Source organism: Trachypithecus francoisi, unplaced genomic scaffold (genome assembly GCF_009764315.1).
Source record: "Trachypithecus francoisi isolate TF-2019V2 unplaced genomic scaffold, Tfra_2.0 Lachesis_group13, whole genome shotgun sequence".
Lineage (NCBI taxonomy): Eukaryota > Metazoa > Chordata > Mammalia > Primates > Cercopithecidae > Trachypithecus > Trachypithecus francoisi.
In genome coordinates, this window is record NW_022681458.1 from 21,704,260 (window position 1) to 21,723,675 (window position 19,416).

At 46.6% G+C, this 19,416-nt stretch overlaps 1 protein-coding gene and 1 long non-coding RNA gene across 12 annotated transcripts in view; both read left to right on the forward strand.

Annotated features, from left to right (window-relative positions):
* The window catches only part of DNPEP (aspartyl aminopeptidase), a 38,192-nt gene extending 35,306 nt beyond the window's left edge, over positions 1 to 2,886 (forward strand). For all 10 annotated transcript variants that reach the window (XM_033230122.1, XM_033230118.1, XM_033230121.1 and 7 more), the window contains one exon: positions 2,383 to 2,886. In XM_033230122.1, coding sequence (XP_033086013.1) covers positions 2,383 to 2,463 — 81 coding nt within the window. In that variant the 3' untranslated portion in view covers positions 2,464 to 2,886. The remainder of the gene's footprint in view (positions 1 to 2,382) is intronic.
* A 5,006-nt stretch (positions 2,887 to 7,892) lies between these two features.
* LOC117094486 lies at positions 7,893 to 19,060 on the forward strand. 2 transcript variants are annotated; one of them, XR_004441566.1, is made up of 4 exons: positions 7,893 to 8,296; positions 16,467 to 16,571; positions 17,963 to 18,094; positions 18,387 to 19,060. It is a non-coding gene; the product is annotated as an uncharacterized LOC117094486 (long non-coding RNA). The 2 variants fall into 2 exon arrangements; XR_004441565.1 differs by lacking the exon at positions 7,893 to 8,296 and adding an exon at positions 15,807 to 16,288.
* Positions 19,061 to 19,416: the final 356 nt, after the last annotated feature.

The following is a 19,416-nucleotide window of genomic DNA, read 5'->3' on the forward strand; positions in this document are numbered from 1 at the left end:
AAAAAAGTTATACCAAGTATGCCTGGCTCTTCTGAACCCCCGCCCCTGCAACCCCCTATTCTACCTCCTCCGCCTGTTCTCCCACTAATGCTCCAACCAACCCCTCTTTTCCTCCTCCTTGGCCTACTCAACATGAAGACGATGAAGATGAAGACTTTATAATGAGCCATTTCCACTTCCACTTAATGTAATAGTAAATATATTCTCTCTGCCCTGCTTTTTTTTTTTTTTTTTTTTTTTAAAGACAGTGTCTTGCTCTGTTGCCTAGGCTGGAGTGCAGTAGCAAGATCTGGCTCAGTGCAACCTTCACCTCCCAGGTTCAAGTGATCCTCCCACTTCAGCCTCCTGAACCCAGCTATTTTTTAAATGTTTTGTAGAGACGGATTCTCACTACATTTCCCAGGATGGTCTTGAACTCCTGTCCTAAGCATTCCTCCTGCCTCAGCATCCCAAAGTGCTGGGATTACAGGCATAACATTTTCTTCTCTCTAGCTTATTTTATTGTAAGAATACAGTGTATAATAGCACATACATCATATGTGGTAATCTACTGTTTATGTTATCAGTAAAGCTTCCAGTCAACAGTAATTAAGTTTACGGAGAGTTAAAAGTTATACATGAAGGCTGGGTGCAGTGGCTTATGCCTGTAATCCCAGCACTTTGGGAGGCCGAGGTGGGCGGATCACTTGAGGTCTGGAGTTCAAGACCAGCCATACCAACACAGAGGAACCCTGTCTCTACTAAAAATACAAAATTAGCCAGGCATGGTGGCACATGCCTGTAATCCCAGCTACTCGGGAGGCTAAGGCAGGAGAATCACTTGAACCGGGGAGGCAGAGGTTGTGGTAAGCCGAGATCATGCCATTACACTGCAGCCTGGGCAACAAAAGCAAAACTCCATTTCAAAAAAAAAAAAAATTATTGGGGTATAATTTCAATATAATAAATTATACACTTAAAGTGTAAAATTCTATGAATTTTGACACATATACCATATACTCCTGGGAAACCATCATCACAATCAAGATATAAAACCTTTCCATCATCCTCTTGTACCCCTTTGCAATCAATCAATCTCTCTCTCCACTCCTGACATCCAAGCAACCATTGATCTGCTTTCTGTCGCTATAGATTAGTTTACCTTTTCTAGAATTTTCCTTTAGTTTCTTCTTCTTCTTTTTTTTTTTTTTGGAGACAGAGTCTCATTCTGTCACCCAGGCTGGAGTGCAGTGACACCATCTTGGCTCACTGCAACCTCTGCCTCCCGGGTTCAAGCCATTCTCCTGCCTCAGCCTCCTGAGTAGTGAGGATTACAGGCGACCGCCACCACACCCGGCTATTTTTTTTTTTTTTTTTTTTTTTTTTGTATTTTTAGTAGAGACGGGGTTTTATCATGTTTGCCAGGCTGGCCTCGAACTCCTGACCTCAGGTGATGTGCCCGCCTCAGCCTCCCAAAGTTGCTAGTATTATAGGCGTGAGCCACCACGCCCAGCCCGTTTTTTCTTCTCTTCCTTTTTCTCCTTTTTTTTTTTTCCTCCTCTGCCTTCTTTCTCTTGTATTTGTCCATTCTCCTTTTTTCCTTAACTTAGTCTATTCTGTGTATTTTCTAAGTACCAGGATTCTTATTTGTTTGTTAATGCTAAGTGTGGTGGTGGTAAACCCTGCATGCTGTAGTGTGACAGTTACTAGACTTTCACTGAGAGGTGGCTGTCCTTTGTAGGCCAGTTCACAGTAGGGAATGCTACCTAGAGAACTGAGCTTCCTGGTGTTAATGGTGATAGTAGGACTTCAGAGTAACAGTGACCAGGTGGCAACACTTTACCATCATAGTTTGTGGTGTTTTCTGTCTCCTAATTATGCTATAAGCATGGATTGTGTGTGTGTTTTGTTTGTTTGTTTGTTTGTTTGTTTTGAGACAGTGTCTTGGTCTGTTGCCCAGGCTGGAGGGCAGTGGTACAATCTTGGCTCATCGCAGGCTCAACTTCCCAGGCTCAAGTGATCCTCCAGCCTCAGTCCCCCTGAGTAGCTGGGACTACAGGCATGCACCCCCACACCCAGCTAATTTTTTTCGTTTTTAGTAGAGACAGTCTCACTATGTTGCCCAGGCTGGTCTTGAACTCCTGGACTCAACCAATGCCCCCACCTTGGCCTGGTATTACAGGTGTGAGCCACCATGCCCAGCAATTATGTGTATTCTTCCCCTTCTTTCTCTCTTTATTGACAAAATGATTTTAGGAGAGTATCTAGAAAGGCTGGACTTATGCAGCTGCCGTTATCGTATTGGGACTGCAAATGTTACTTGTTAATGCAGTAAAATGTTGAAGGGGTTTGTAGAAGACATTGTTGGCAACTTACCTGTATCCGTCACTTTTACCATTTCAGTGTACACAGTACCGTTTTCAGCTGCCAGCATCTGCAGTTCTTGCCCGAGGGCTTTCCCAAGGGCTTTCTTTTGCTGCTTGACTACAGTTTTCCACTCCCATGGCAGTTGGAAGTGCTGGGGAATTCAAGCTCCATCCCAGAGCAGCTCTAACCAATAACTGGCAAGACTTTGTGTCTGAATACCGCAGCTCCCTCCCATCTGGGGTAAGAGAACTCTGAGGCATGTAGTTTACACTGGCTCCCAGAGGTCCCCCAGCAGAATTTCGCTCCAGAGTTAAGCCTGATAACACATGCCTCTATTGGCCACCTCCCCTTCCTTGTCTCACTTCCACACTCCCTAACCAACGTGTTCCTTCACCTCTCAATAAATTCCTTGTACAAAGATCCTTGTTTCGGGGTCTGCTTCTGGGAAAACTGAAACTAAGTTAGAAATCTTCTGAGATTTTTGGATAAGGATTACGATTCAGCATTGTACTCCAGGTCTTTAGCTATGTACTAAAACAAGAAAAGGAATAAAAGAAAGGTGGAAAGGGAGAAAAAATACTTTCTTTTTATATTATTTGTTATGTAGAAAATTCAGAAGTTACACTATTTGAATTAATAAGAAAGTTATTTATTTATTTATTTATTTTTTGAGACCGAGACTCGCTCTGTCTCCCAGGCTGGAGTACAGTGGTGTGATCTTGGCTCACTTCAACTTCTGCCTCCAGGGTTCAAGCAATTCTCCTGCCTCAGTCTCTCGAGTAGCTGGGAATACAGGCACGTACCACCATGCCCGGCTAATTTTTGTATTTTTAGTAGAGACAGGGTTTCACCATGCTGGCCATGATGGTCTTGATCTCCTGACCTCGTGATCGGCCCGCCTCGGCCTCCCAAAGTGCTGGGATTAAAGGTGTGAGCCACTGTACCCGATCGTAATAAGAGAGTTTATCAATACAGCTGACTGAAAAATCAACATACAAATATCAATTTTATTTCTACATACCAACAAAAAATGGGTAGAAAATGAAATTTTTAAAAGGTTTACTTCTACAAAGCATAAAAATCAAGTACCTGTCAATAAATATAAAGTTATGCAAGATCTCTACAGAGAAAATCTGTGTGTGTGTGTTGTGTGTTTTGAGACAGAGTCTTGCTCTGTCACCCAGGCTGGAGTGCAATGGTGTGATCTTGGCTCACTGCAACCCTCGCCTCCCAGGTTCAAGCGATTCTCCCGCCTCAGCCTCCCCAATAGCTGGGATTACAGGCATGTGCCACCATGCCCGGCTAATTTTGTATTTTTAGTAGAGCTGGGATTTCACCATGTTGGTCAGGCTGGTCTTGAACTCCTGACCTCAAGTGATCTACCCGCCTTAGCCTCCAAAAGTGCTGGGATCACAGGCGTGAGCCACCACACCCAACCTCTATAGAGACAATTGTATGAAAGAAGGTCCAAACGATTTGGAAGATATCTCTTATACGTAATGTGAAACTCAATATTGTAAAAATATGTTATCCTCCAAACTGATATATAGATTCAGTGCAATTCTAATAAAAACATCAACAGTTTCTCTCCTCCTTGCTTTTCTTCTTTTTGTGTGGGAGTTGACAAGCTGATACTTTTTTATAGCCAAGATTTAAGCTGGGTGTAGTGGTGCGTGCCTGTAGTCCTGTCTACTTGGGAGGCTGAGCTGGAATGATTGCTTGATCCCAGGAGTTAGAGATCAGTCTGAGCAACATAGTGAGACCCAATATCTTAAAAAAAAATTTTTTTTTAAGATTTGAAGAAGACAACTGCCTTATTAGTTGTCAAAGCTTATTATGAAAGCTATAGTAATTAAGAAAGTATATTCTTGGTTCAGGAACAAAACTGACCAATAGAACAGAGTAGAGACAAATGAGTATTTGATACGTGGTTTATGACAAAAGTGGCAATTTGGTTTTGTTTTGTTTTGTTTTGTTTTTGTTTTTGAGATGGAGTTTCGCTCATTGCCCAGGCTGGAGTGCAGTGGCACAATCTCGGCTCACTGCAAGCTCCGCCTCCTGGGTTCAAGTGATTCTCCTGCCTCAGCCTCCTGAGTAGCTGGGATTACAGGCATGTGCCACCATGCCCAGCTAATTTTTGCATTTTTAGTAGAGATGGGGTTACGCCATGTTGGCTAGGCTGGTCGTGTACCATGATAAAGTGGACATCCCAAGAATGCAGGTTTACTTCAACATATGAAAATTAATTAATGTAATACATTATATTATAAAGAACAAAACCCACATTATCTCTATTGATGCAGAAAAAGCATTTAGTACAATCCCAAACCCTTTCATAATAAAAATATTTGACACTCAGAAATAGAAAAGAGCTTGCTCAACCTGATAAAGGCATCTATGAAAAACCCACAGCTGGCTGGGCACAGTGACTCCCGCCTGTAATCCCAGCACTTTGGGAGGCCGAGGTGGGCAGATCATCTGAGGTCAGGAGGTGGAGACCAGTCTGGCCAACATGGCGAAACCCCATCTCTACTAAAAATATAAAAATTAGCTGGGTGTGGTGGCACGTGCCTGTGATTCCAGCTACTAGGGAGGCTGAGGCAGGAGAATCGCTTGAACCCAGGAGGTGGAGGTTGCAGTGAGCTGAGATCGCACCACTGCACTCCAGCCTGAGTGACAGAGCAAGACTCTGTCTCAAAACACACAACACGCACACACACACACACACACACATTTGTTGACAAATCAGGTAAGTGTACAAAATGGCCCGGCACAGTGGCTCACGCCTGTAATCCCCAGCACTTTGGCATGCCGAAGTGGACAGATCCATCCCTTGAGTCCAGGAGTTCGAGACCAGCTTAGGCAACGTGGCCAAACCCCATCTATACAAAAATTCTCTGGCCATGGTGGCATGCTCCTGAAGTTTTAGCTACTTGGGAGCCTGAGGTGGTAAGGATAGCTCGAGCCTGGGAAGTTGAGGCTACAATGAGCCATAATCACACCATTGTACTCCAGCCTGGGTAACAAAGCTAAACCCTGTTTAAAAAAAAAAAAAATCACAGAAGCAAAAAATCTAAAAAGTTAAATATATGGTTCCTCTCTGTCTTTTTAAAAATAAACTGCTGTGCTTGATATGCATCAAGCAATTTATTTTTATTGTATATTTTATTCTTCATTTGGATTTGTAGTTTTATAGCCTTAAACATCTAGCTGATATAACATTGTTTGACCGGTAAACCCAGGTAGAGTAAAACTGTATGTCTGCATTCTATCTAATGCTGACAGCTCCGAAGACATTTCTGTTTTTATTTTATCAACAATCTTTTTTTTTTTTTTAACAGAGCCTGGCTCTGTCTCCCAGGCTGGAGTGCAATGGAATAGAGCCATCTCAGCTTACTGCAACCTCCGCCTCCTGGGTGCAAGCGATTCTCCTGCCTCAGCCTCCTGAGTAGCTGGGATTACAGGCGTGTACCACCACGCCCAGCTAATTTTTGTATTTTTAGTAGAGATGGAGTTTCACCATGTTGGTCAGGCTGGTTTTGAACTCCTGACCTTGTGATCAACCTGCCTCAGCCTCCCAAAGTGCTAAGATTACAGGCGTGAGCCACTGCGCCTGGATTTTTTTTTTTTTAAATATATATAAACAAAGTCTCACTCTGCTGTCCAGACAGGATTGCAGTGGTGTGAACACAGCTCACTGCAGCCTTGAACTTCTGAGCTCAAGTGATTCTCCCACCTCAGCCTCCCTAGTAGCTGGGATTACAGGCGCCCGCCACCATGCTGGTCTAATTTTTTGTATTTTTAATAGAAACAGAGTTTCACCATGTTGGTCAGGCTCGTCTTGAACTCCTGACCTCAAGTGATCCACCCACCTCGGCCTCCCAAAGTGCTGGGATTACAGGCGTGAGCCCCTAAGCCCGGCCTAATTTTTTAACTTTCTGTAAAGACCAAGTCTCAGTATATTGTCCAAGGTGGTTTCAAACTCCTGGGCTCAAGCAATGCTCCTGCCTCAGCCTCCCAGAGTACTGGGATTAGGGGTGTGAGCCACTGTACCCAGCCTGCCAACAATCTTAAAACTAATTTTATTTACCCAAGAGACTTAGTAAGGCCCTTGTGTTCAGATTCCTCTCTGTGTCCCCATCTTCGGAGGAAGGGCACCTTTCACATGGCCCCCTTCAGGGGAGAAGGATCAGGGAGGTCAAAGAGATTGTCCTGCACATGCTGTTTTTCAGATCCCTCCAGTTTGAAATATTCAACATGCCAGTGTGCCATGTTTTCAGGTGACATGTCCTGAACCCTGTCATTGGATAGTATAAATGGCTATTCCCTCTAATAATCAGTTGAGCTGTATCTTTACATTCTGTCTACTCCTGTTCATGTGTATTACCTTTCATAATCAAAAGGTAAAAATACTTTTTTAAAAAAGAAAAAAGCATAAAAGCTCCTAAACACAAAAGTTGGTGTCACAAATATTCTAAATGGAAAGAGGAAAAGAGTGGCTTCTAAGATGACTGGATTATTAGAAGTAAAGAAATGCCCGGCTTCTTGCCCAATAAATCGCAGAAGCTCCCAGAGTGGCCTTGAGCAGAGAAGAGATGAGAGAGAGCATCAGCTGGGCTCTCCAGGGCAATCCCCTTGTTTTCCCCAGGCCAGCCCCAAAGGGGCACTAGTCTACGCCGAACTCTCAACTTCCAGGCAATAGAGACAGCCCTTTCTCTGCTGCTTTATTTGACAGGTTAGGAAAGACTGAAGTGTTCAAATAAAAACGAACAACAACAGAAAGCCTGAACAAAGGAAAGCCAGATGCAGAGGACCATGGATCCACATACCCTAAATGCACGGGAGAGCCTGCTCTCTGGGCTCCAGAGCCTTCCACGCATGGGCTACCCCAGGAATAAGAGGGACTCCTCCCTGGGTCTCCCCACTCCCAACTCCAGGCTTGCCTCCCGCAGCAGGTGACACTACTAAGCTTTTATGCATGTGCCAGCACACATTTATATATACAAGTGCAATATGTACATGGTAATACACACACATATTCTCCAACCTACACACATACATCTCACACACAAACATAAACATATATATACCTACACACACATAAACAGACACATGCAGACTTACACATAGACATTTATATGGAAACACATACACATAAGCATACATGCACACACACAACACAGGTGCACATGCACATACAATGTGCATACATATACAGCCACAGGCATAGACACACATATACACCTGGATACATATACAAACCCATCACACACACACATACATATGCTCATTCACATACTACAAATACATACAAAAAGGCATACACAAACACATATGCACACATGCACAACACATACAAACACAGAGACATGCATGTAGTCATAATACATATGTGCACACATACTCGTGTGCACAAAAAAACACACACATGTGCAATACACAGACACATATACATAAATGCAAGCATACACATATGCAAACAATATATAGATACATGTCACACAAACATATTGCTATGTATTTATCCATATATACATATGCAAAAACATACAGACACATACACACACACACACACAGCTTTACGTACACACCCACAAACACACACCCCACATACCCACATGCATGTACTGCTCGTGACAGCCATCCTACAAGATGATCTCCAGTGATCCTTACCTCCTAGAATTCATGCTTTTGTGTAGTCCCTCCCACAGTGTATCAGGGTTGGTCTCTGTGGCCAGTATAATATGGCAGAAATGATGGCATGGGACTTCCAAAGCTAGGTTTTAAAAACACTGTGGCTTTTGCCCAGTTCACTCTTTCTCTCTCAGGTCACTCACTCCAGAGGAAGCCAGCTGCTGTGTCATGAGGCACTCAAGCAGCCATATGGACAGGCTGATGTGGTAGGGAACTGAGACCTCCTGCCAACAGCCAGCATCGTCTTGCCAGGAGGGTGAGTGAGTCATCTTGAAAGTAGATCCTCTAGCCCCATGCAAGCCTGCAGAAGCTACAGCCAACCCCGGGTAACATCTTCGCTGCAACTTCAAGAGAGACCCTGAACCAAAAGTACCCAGCTAAGCCTCTTTCACATTCCCAGTCCACAGAAACTGTGAGAGAGATGTTTATAGTTTAAGCCACTAAGCTTTGGGGTAATTTGTCATGTAGCAATAAGCCATAGATATTCTTTGCTAAAACTGGAGTTTTAAAAAAAGTAATAGACAATGAATACAAGTACACTACACGTACACGTATACACATTGACACACACATCCCATCTACATACACAAATACATCTCCCCCACATACAAACCTACATGCGCACACACAAACACACATGCATACAATACACATTGATTCATACAAACACATGCACACACATACTCTAAATGGAAAGAGGAAAAGAGTGGCTTCTTCTACATGCACACACATATAAACACATGTACACATGAGCAAGTCCTGAGAACCCACTTCTAGAGTCTTCAGGCTCATCACCATCTAGATGCCCACCTGAGGCTCCCCACAGAACTCTGACCCATCTCTGAGGAGCTGCCTCTTCTCTTTCTCTCTCTTTTTTTTTTTTTTTTTTTTTTTTGAGATGGAGTTTTGCTCTGTCGCCCAGACTGGAATGCAGCAGTGCAATCTCAGCTCACTGCAACCTCTGCCTCCCGGGTTCAAGCAATTCTTCTGCCTCAGCCTCCGCAGTAGCTGGGACTACAGGCACACGCCACCATGCCTGGCTAATTTTCGTACTTTTAGTAGAGACAGGGTTTCACCATGTTGGCCAGGCTGGTCTCAAACTCCTGACCTCATGATCTACCCGCCTCGGCCTCCCAAAGTGCTGGGATTACAGGTGTCAGCCACCGTGCCTGGCCTGAGGAGTTGCCCCTTCTCTAGGAGATTCCCACCAGAAGTGATCCTGTCCTTGAGGGAAGACCTTGTTTCCCGGCAAAGGGTGGTGGCCTGGCTCTTGCAGACCTCAACTCAATGATAGCACCATCCCCACTGGCTATCCAAGAAGAGGCACAGGCACGGCGGCCTGTGCCTCACTGTCTCCCAGCCAAGATGACCTGCAGACAGGCAACTCCTCAGCGGCCTCCAGTGCCTAGTTTAATTGTGATGAGGTTGGCTCAGGCCTCACCCTCTCCCTATCAAGATAGGCAGACTTTGTTCCCTGGGGTCAGCTGGGCTGTCTCATACCTTCCCCCTGGTGAGCTGTAAGGCAGGTCTCCTGGATTCTGCTCCTGATTCTCTACCAGACCAGGCCTCTCTGTCCTTCTGGGTTTCAAGGTCTTTCACCTTGAAATCTTGGGGCATGGGCCAAGGCCTACAAATTCCAGGGAGGCTGAAGCTGAAAGGAACTAGAATTCGACTCACAATGCATTTGTGCAAGACGAGGCTGCTTCATATCAGTCATCTCATTTCATTTTCACAGTCATCCTCATGAGCTGCCCATCTAACAGATAAGAGCATCTGTGCCTCAGGACCCAAAGTCTGTTTCATTTTTGAACATCCAGGCTGAGCTAGGTCCTGAGCCAGACACTGAGGGTGTGACAGCAAATGAAACAGACGTGTCTTCTGTCCTCTTGAAATTTACATTCCAGTGGGGAGATGCAAATAAACAAGCAAACAAAGGAAGAAGTCCATTGGGCGCGGTGGCTCATACCTGTAATCCTAGAACTTTGGGAGGCCAAGGCAGGTGGATCACCTGAGGTCAAGAGTTCAAGACCAGGCCGGGCGCGGTGGCTCAAGCCTGTAATCCCAGCACTTTTGGGAGGCCGAGACGGGCGGATCACGAGGTCAGGAGATCGAGACCATCCTGGCTAACACTGTGAAACCCTGTCTCTACTAAAAAAATACAAAAAATTAGCCGGGCGAGATGGCGGGCGCCTGTAGTCCCAGCTACTTGGGAGGCTGAGGCGAGAGAATGGCGTAAACCCGGGAGGCGGAGCTTGCAGTGAGCTGAGATCCGGCCACTGCACTCCAGCCTGGGCGACAGAGCGAGACTCCGTCTCAAAAAAAAAAAAAAAAAAAAAAAAAAAGAGTTCAAGACCAGCCTGGCCAACATGGTGAAACCCCTTCTCTACTAAAAATACAAAAATTAGCCAGATGTGGTGGCAGGCGCCTATAATCCCAGCTACTTGGGAGGCTGAGGCAGGAGAATTGCTTGAACCCAAGAGGCAGAGGTTGCAGTGAGCCGAGATTGCCATTGTGCTCCAACCTGGGCAACAGAGCAAAAACTCCATCTCAAAACAAACAAACAAAACAATAACAACAAAAAAAACAAACACGAAGAAGTCATGAACAGTAATAAGTGTCATGAAGGTAATGAAGACGATCATTCCTAGGGACCAGAAACTACTTGAGGAGGGGGGATTTATACTAAAACAAAGAGATTAACAGTGGAGGGTGGGGAGAAGCAGAAATGGCCTTTGAGAAGGACTCAGGTGTTCAAAGAATGGAAAGGAGGCTGGGAACAGAGAGAGCAAGACAAGAGAAGGAAACGAGGCTGGAGAGGAAGGCAAGGCTAGATCATGCTAGGGCTCATAGGCCGTGGTCGGGAATTTAGCATTTATTCAAAAGTGTAAAGGAGGTGATCCATTGGACAGTGTTAAGCAGGGAGTAACATGCTTTAATTTATATTTTAGAAAGCTTCTCCTGGTGCTTAAGAGATTATAGGGAGGCAAGAGCGGAACAACAAATATTCAGCAAGAATGATTGAGCACCTACAGAACACCAGACACAATCCCAGGCTCCTAGAACATTCCCCAAGTCATTAGTTACTCCCTGCAACTAGATGAGATGCAATTTCAGTAACAGGTGAAAGATGATGGCCGGCTGGGCATGGTGGCACATGCCTGTAATCCCAGCACTTTGTAAGACTGAGACAGGAGGTTCACTTGAACCCAGGAGTTTGAAACCAGCCTAGGCAACATAGCGAGATCTTGTCTCTAATAAACATTTAAAAAATAAAAAAAGAAAGATGACGGTGGTTTGAACAAAGGCAAAGGCATTGGGTCTGGGAAAAGATGTAAACTGTAGGGGAAAATTTTTGCAGGGAGAAACCTGAACAATGCATAGGAGGTGCCACTGACAGAGAAGGAGCATCAAAAAGAACAGTAACAGCCAACGTTAATTGAATGTTTATGATGTATGTTTATGATGTGCCGGTCCCATCATATTTCTAAATCCTTCAAAGGTGCTAAACTTATTAATCCTTCTAAGAACACTGTAAGCTAGATGCTACTGTCAAACTCATTTTACAGATGAGGGAACTGGGGCACAGAGGAAGCAAAAAACTGCCTGCAGGTACTTGGATTTGGCTCCAGCACACTGTCTTTTTTGCGGAGAGAGGGGTAGGAAGAGAGAGACAGGGTCTTGCTCTGTCGCCCAGGCTGGAGTACAGGATCATGGCTCACTGAAGCCTTGACCTCCCTGACTCACATGAGCCTCCCACCTCAGCCTCCCAAGTAGCTGGGACCACAGGTACACGCCACCATACCCGGCTAATTTTTGAATTTTTTTTAGAGACGGGGTCTCACTATGCTGCCCAGGCTGATCTCAAACTCCTGGGCTCAATCGATCCTCCCACCTCAGCCTCCCGAAGTACTGGAATTACAGGCGTGAGCCACCGCACCCGGTCCCAGCACACTATTTTAACAAGTAAGGGACACTGCTTCTCAAGAAGTATATCCAGTGCCATTTGCCAATATTCAATTCTGGATTTTATCAAACTCCCCACCCCCATCGTTAATCCCTGGTGATAAGAAGTGGGAGTGAGGGGCAGGCAATATGGTGTGCGTGTGTGTAGCGGGGTAGAGGGTTGGGATTCTAGATACAGGTCGACCATATTCAGGCAACACCCCACTCTTAAAAGCAGGACTCTGACGCCAAGACAGGGGAGATCCGGGGTTGGGGACCTTGCCTCAGCCGGCCCGCGATTGGCCGCGCACGCAGCTCAGAAGCCGGGAAAGTGTGAGGGATGAGAAGAGAAAGCCAGAGGCAGGGTCTTAAACGTAGGAAGATGGGGTGGAAACTAGAACTAGAAGAACTCCAATTAGGAGTCGGGCAGGAGGGAGTGCCCAAGGGACCGAGATCCGGGTCATGCGAGACGCGCCGAGGGGTCAGAGCAAGGTACCCAGCGCTGGGGGAATTGGCATCTCCGGCAGAAGGAGCCCGGACCGCGGACATCCAGTCCCCACCGCCGGAAGAGCCCACCCCCCGGGCCGGGGCCTCCCCTCTACCTAGGGAGGCGTCTGGGGGAGGACGCAGCAGAGGATTGGGAGGAATCCTAGGCTTCTCCGCACCCCCCACACCCCACACCCGATGGCCACGGGTTCCTCCACCTGGTGCTGGAGCTTGGACACCAACGCGGAGGGCTTCCTGCGGCGCGGTGTGTGGGCAGGGTGCCTGGTGGGCAGAGGGTCACGTCTGTGAGGATGCCTGGGTGCTCTCACTTCCCCCGCTCCGCACTCGCCTTTGGGAGCCACCTCCAAACCAAACCTCGCTGCTGCATCGGCCCAGGGTGTCAGCGCTGATGACGGCAGGGGCGGCGCCCAAGGTCGCCCTTTACTTGCCAGTCCTGGGACTGCTGCCTCAGTCCTGAAGTCCCTCCCCACGTGTAGGGAGCTGGGGCCTTTCTCTATATATTTTTATCTTCTCTCTCTTTCTCTGGAGTTTATTTTTTATAATTAGCGTCTACTTATGCCAAGAAACACCGGTTTTTCCATTTACAGTAGCAAAGTTGCCCTTTAAAACAATTTCACTTGGTTGGGCACGGTGGCTCACAGCTGTAATCCCAGCAGTTTGGGAGGCCAAGGCGGGTGGATCACTTGAGGTCAGGAGTTTGAGACCAGCCTGGCCAACACAGTGAAATCCCATCTCTACTAAAAATACAAAAATTAGTTGGGCTTGGTGTTGCGCACCTGCAATCCCAGTTGCTTGATTGGCTGAGGAATGAGAATTGCTTGAACCCGGGAAGCGGAGGTTGCAGTGAGCTGAGATTGCACCACTACACTCCAGCCTGGGTGACAGAGTAAGACCCTGTCTCTAAATAAATAAATAAATTTAAAATAATTTCACTTAAATAAAAAGCATGAATCATCAACTTGAAGAGTAAGCCAGTAATAGCACAGTGGTACAAAGATAAGTAAAAAATCATGTTCGTGGTTCTCAAATAACTAAAGTTTGGGGAAAGCTGTGCTTCCATTTCGTTAAAGTTATTAGTGTTTTGTTGTTGTTGTTTGTCTGTTTGTTTGTTTGAGACAGAGTTTTGGTCTTGTTACCCAGGCTGGAGCACAATGGCACCATCTTGGCTCACTGCAACCTCCACCTCCTGGGTTCAAGCGATTCTCCTGCCTCAGCTTCCCGAGTAGCTGGGATTACAGGCATGCACCACCACACCCGGCTAATTTTGTATTTTTAGTAAGAGACAGGCTTTCTCCATGTTGGTCAGGCTGGTCTCAAACTCCCAACCTCAGGTGATCTGCCCCCCTCGGCCTCCCAAAGTGCTGGGATTACAGGCATGAGCCACTGTGCCCGGCCAGTTATTAGTGATTTTTAAATAACAACGTTATTGACTATAATTCACCCATTTAAAATGGCTTTTAGTATATTCACAGAGTTGCACGACCATCACCACAATCGATTTTGTAACATTTTCATTACCCCAAAAGGAAAACTGTGACCATTAGCAGCCACTTCCCATTCCCTCCTCCAACCACCCTCCTTAGCCCCAGGCAACCACCAATGTACCCCCTCTATGGGTTTCCCTGTTTTGCACATTTCTTATAAATGGAGTCATACAACATGTGGCCTTTTGTGACTAGCTTCTTGCATTTAGCATAATATTTCCAGGGCTCTTCCATGTTGTAGCGTGTATCAGCACTTCTTTTCCTGTAATTGATGAAGAGTATTCCCATTGTATCTTATTTCTCCATTCATCAATTGATGGACATATGAGTTGTTTCCACTTTGTAGCTATTATGAATGATATAGCTATGAAATTCATGTACAGGTTTCTGTGTGGATATCTGTTTTCATTTCTCTTAAGCATATATCTAGAAGTGAAATTGCTGGATCATATGGTCATTCTATTATTTAACTTTTTTTTTTTTCTTGAGATGGAGTCTGGCTCTGTTGCTCAGGCTGGAGTGCAATGGTGCGATCTCAGCTCACTGCAACCACTGCCTCCCAGATTCAAGTGATTCTCCTGCCTCAGCCTCCCGAGTAGCTAGGACTAGAGGTGTGCACCACCATGCCCAGCTAATTTTCGTAATTTTAGTAGAGACACAGCTTCACCATGTTGGCCAGGCTGGTCTCGAACTCCTGACCTCAGATGATCCACCCGCCTCAGCCTCCCAAAGTGCTGGGGCTGGTGCTACAGGCATGAGCCACTGTGCCCAGCCTGTTTAACATTTTGAGAAACTGCCAGACTATTTCCACAGCAGCTGGACCACTTTACATTCCCAGCAGCAGTGTAGAAACATTCCAATTTCTGGCCCAGCACAGTAGCTCATGCCTGTAATCCCAGCACTTTGGGAGGCCAAGGCAGGGGGATCACCTGAGGTCAGGAGTTCAAGACCAGCCTGGCCAAGATGGAGAAACCCTGTCTCTACTAAAAAAAAAAAAAAAAAAAAAAAAAAAACCAAAATTAGCCGGGCATGGTGGTACATGCCTGTAATCCCAGCTACTTGGGAGGCTGAGGTAGGAGAATCGCTTGAACCCAGGAAGTAGAGGTTGCAGTGAGCCGAGATCACGGCATGACTCTCCAGTCTGGGCAGCAAGAGTGAAACTCCGTTAGAAAGGAAGGAAGGAAGAAGGAAGGAAGGAAGGAAGGAAGGAAGGAAGGAAGGAAGGAAGGGAGGGAGGAGGGAGGGAGGGAGGACGAAAGAGGGAGGGAGGGAGGGAGGCAAAGAAGAAAGGAAGGAAGGAAGGAAGGAAGGAAGGAAGGAAGGAAGGAAGGAAGGAAGGAAGGAAACATTCCAATTTCTGCCATCCTCACCAATGCTTGTTATTAACTGTCCTGTTGATTGTAGCCACTTTAGTGTGTGTGAAGTGGTGTCTCATTGTGGTTGTTTGTTTGTTTTGTTTTGTTTTGTTTTGAGATAGAGACTTGCTCTTTCACCCAGGCTGGGGTGCAGTGGTGTGATCTCAGCTCACTGCAACCTCCACCTCCTGGGTTCTAGTGATTCTCCTGCCTCAGCCTCCTGAGTAGCTGGGATTACAGGCACACGACACTATGCCTGGCTAATTTTTGTGTTTTTAGTAGAGATGGTGTTTCACCATGTTGGCCAGGCTGGTCTCAAACTCCTGACCTCAAGTGATCCACCTGCCTCGGCCTCCCAAAGTGCTAGGATTACAGGCATAAGTCACCACGTCCAGCCTCATTGTGGTTTTGATCTGCATTTCCCTGATGGCTCATGGAGTTCAGCATCTTTTCATGTGCTTATTGGCCAGTTGTTTATCTTTTTTGAGAATGTCTGTTCAGATTTTAAATTGGGTTATTTGTCTTTTTAGTGGGGCCCTCGTCTTTTTTGGCATCATTGTTAGGATCTGCTTGTGAACTGGAGGATAAGAAAAATTAGGATGGGAAAACCTGACTTCTCTTCCACCTGACCCCATCTACCTGGATGGAGATGATCTGTATCCAGGAGGAGGGTCTGTATCATAGAAAGGTCATCCCCCCATTGTGAGTTGGGTATACCATGGCTTCCAGGAAAAGGATCTGGACTCGCCAGCCCTAACTGTCTGAAGCTAGGTTCCATACTGTAGTCTTCCAAGGATTCCAGAACTCCTCCCAGGAAGCAGCTGAACTTCCCCCATTATCTAGCCTGCCCGCCTGTCTGTGCGTTCAGTTTCTGTAGCCGTCTGAGACTCTGTTCAACTGTCCCTCCACAGGCTGCCTCTTTGCCTGAAGACTGTTCTTACCTGGAAGTCTGTACCAAGAGTGCGTGAGACCCAGAACATGAAGAGGGTGGCCAGGGAGGGAGAGAGGATAGATAGCTGGGAAGTGGGGACCGGCAGAGGAATGGAGACCTGGGGATATGGGGGTGACAATGGAGAGGATGCTGCCTTTTGAAGGCTTTTGGTCCAGTTACCTACTCATTTCATTCTTGTTCCCTTAGAGGGGCAGACCCAGGTAGGAGTACTGCAGGCCATGCCCCTCCAAGACAGCATCCACGTGACCTTCCAATACTAGCAAGGTGTATTCTGGCAGCTGGTGCCTCAAGGTGAGACCTGGGAGGGCTGGAGGAGAGCGACTGGGTTTGGTCAAATACAGGGGTAGATACAGATAGAGGGACTCTCCAGCTTGACATTAAAACCTTCTCCCTTAAACTTCCCTGCCTGAAACTTTCTCATCATACCGCCTCTGCAGAGTTACCTGCCCAGTCTCTGCTAGAGATGAGGCAAGGCAGAAGTCATGGTTCAACCTAAGCCAGGGAGTCGTTCCCACATGGACTCTAGAGGAACACAGCAGAGGCCACTGGAAGTCCCCAGAAGAGGCCAGCATCTGTCTCCCTGAGTCTGGCTCACCACCCCTGGTGCTGTCTGATGGTTCCAGAGCTAGGAATCTTGCAGTCCTCAGCCAGAACCAGCCCCCTCCCACCCCCACACACATACTTCAGACTCTGAATTAAGGAGTTGGGCAGTTCAGAGTATGAGAAGTGGAAGACATGAAAGGCCAGAGTGAAGGGTGAAGGATATTTTTCCTGGGGAAAAGTATCTGACCTTTCCTGAAAGCAGAGTGTGTGGCTTCAGGCTTCAGAAGGGAGATCCGCTTTGAGTTCAAATTACGACTAATAATCATAGTGTAATGTCCTAAGGTTCTAGATTTTTTTTTTTTTTTTTTTGAGGCAGGGTCTCACTCTGTCACTCTGGCTAGAGCGTAGTGGCACAATCTTGGCTCACTACCACCTCTGCCTCCCAGGTTCAAGTGATTCTCATACCTCAGTCTCTCAAGCAGCTACGACTACAGGCGTGCACCATTATGCTGTGATAACTTTTGTATTTTTAGTAGAGACGGGGTTTTAGCATGTTGGCCAGGCTGGTCTCGATCTCCTGACCTCAAGTAATCTGCTCACCTCAGCCTCCCAAAGTACTGGGATTATAGGCATAAGCCACCATGCCTGGCCTGGAAGCACACTTTTTATCTTTAACGTTATTTGATTCTCACAGCAGCATCATTTAAAAATTCCTATTTGTCCCTTTCTAGCAGGTGTAACTAAAAAAAAAAAAAAAAAAAAAATTAAAGTGAAAATAAAATATAGTTCCTATTTGATCACTTATTGCTTGCCAAACAATAAGCTAGGAAATGTGTGTGCACTATCTCCTTTCATTCTCTCAATCCTATGAAGTTCATCACTTCATGAGCGAGAAATAAGCTCAGCAAGTTTAATTGTTTCTCATGGCCACAGAGCTAGCAAGAGCAAGGATTTAAGCCGTGGCAGTGGGCAGAAGGCAAACTCCTGTACCCCAGTCAGTCTCCAGACCCCCTCCACTGGCCCTCTACTGGTACCTGTGCATTTTGGAGAAAGGAAAAATTCTAATCATACTTTTGTTTCTGGGATGGGCCAATCAGAGTGCCCCAAGTGTCAACTCACCCCATCCTTTCACTCTGCAGGACTGTTCTGGAAGGATGACATCACTCAAGGTGTGAGGACCCAGCAGACAGAGCACATGCCCTGGCTCGCTCCATGCCCCAGAGGCCTGTCTGAGGAGCGGACAGGCAGCCTTTCCCACCAGAGTCACCAGGGTGAGATGTGTTGGGCCTATGGTTGGTCCGCGCTGCACTTGCCGGTAGACAGAGGATCTGGGAAGGGCATGAGTATCAGGGCTGCAAGTAGGAGCCATCAGGAGCTCAGGGGATGGAACAATAAGAGCTCCCATCTGATTTCCACCAGAAGGAATCCACAATCCATTAGTGATGTCTGCACAGGGAAGGGGCTGGAAAGTACAATTCCCATATGTTATCCTTGCTTAATCTTTTTAAGGGGCTGGAAAGTACAATTCCCATTTGTTATCCTTGCTTAATCTTTGTTTTCTAGGGGCAAGCACAAGGAGACTCTTTTTCCCTAAGATGAGGTTCCCTCAGAGATTTTGAAATCTTTCACTTGGGCCCCTTCTCTTTTCCTCTGGGCCTGTTCACCATTTTCTCCTCACTCTTGGCTCCTGGCTTCCCTCTCATCAGAGCCCCACGACTAGGGTGAGCAGAGAGCAACGCTTTAACTCTGAAGGGGTTTCAGAGGTCCTGAACCAAGAGGCGACCAGCCACACCAAGGTCCCGCTGCAGGTAAGGGCCTGGCCTTGTTCAGGAAGCCTGAATCCAGCAAGGGCTATTTTAAGAGGGAGGCAGAGTGATGGAGGGGATCGACATTGGCAGCATGAGGACTGACAGGGCTTCACTAAGGGCAGAGCCTCATGGAGAATCTTCTGGAAGCATGGGCCTGATGGATGGGAAGGAACACAGCTTTCCACACAGACAGACCCAGGCCAGTCCTGGCACTGCTGCTTCCCAGTCGAGACCTTACTGAAGCTCTATAAGCCCTCCTTCCACATCAGTGGAGTGGTCATAACGGCCACCCTCCCTGGCTGCTGTGAGGATTAAAGGCAATGTATGATAAAGGCCAGTCAGCAGTTCTTGATGGAAGGAAAATTCTTCATTTCCCCACTGGAGGGCGCCCCACCTTCTCTGTCTCTCAGAGTCTCCCCTTCATAGATTGCTGCAACTCAGGAAGCAGGGACTGGGGCTTCCTATGGCTTGGTCCTATACCATCAATCATGGGCACAGAAATTGAAGGGTCTACAGAAATCTGCTTCAGAGGTTTTTCAATGTTTTTAAAAAACATATAGGCTCTCTGTGGGCTGGTCGTGGTGGTTTATATGCCTGTAATCCCAGCACATTGGGAGGATCACTCAGGGCCGGGAGTTCGAGACCAGCCTGGGTAACATAACAAGATCCTCGTCTGTACAAAAATTTAAAAGCGTGGTGGCACATGCCTGTAGTCATAGCTACTCAAGAGGCTGAGGCAAGAAGATTAGCTTGAACTTGAGTTCAAGTTTATAGTGAGCTGTGAT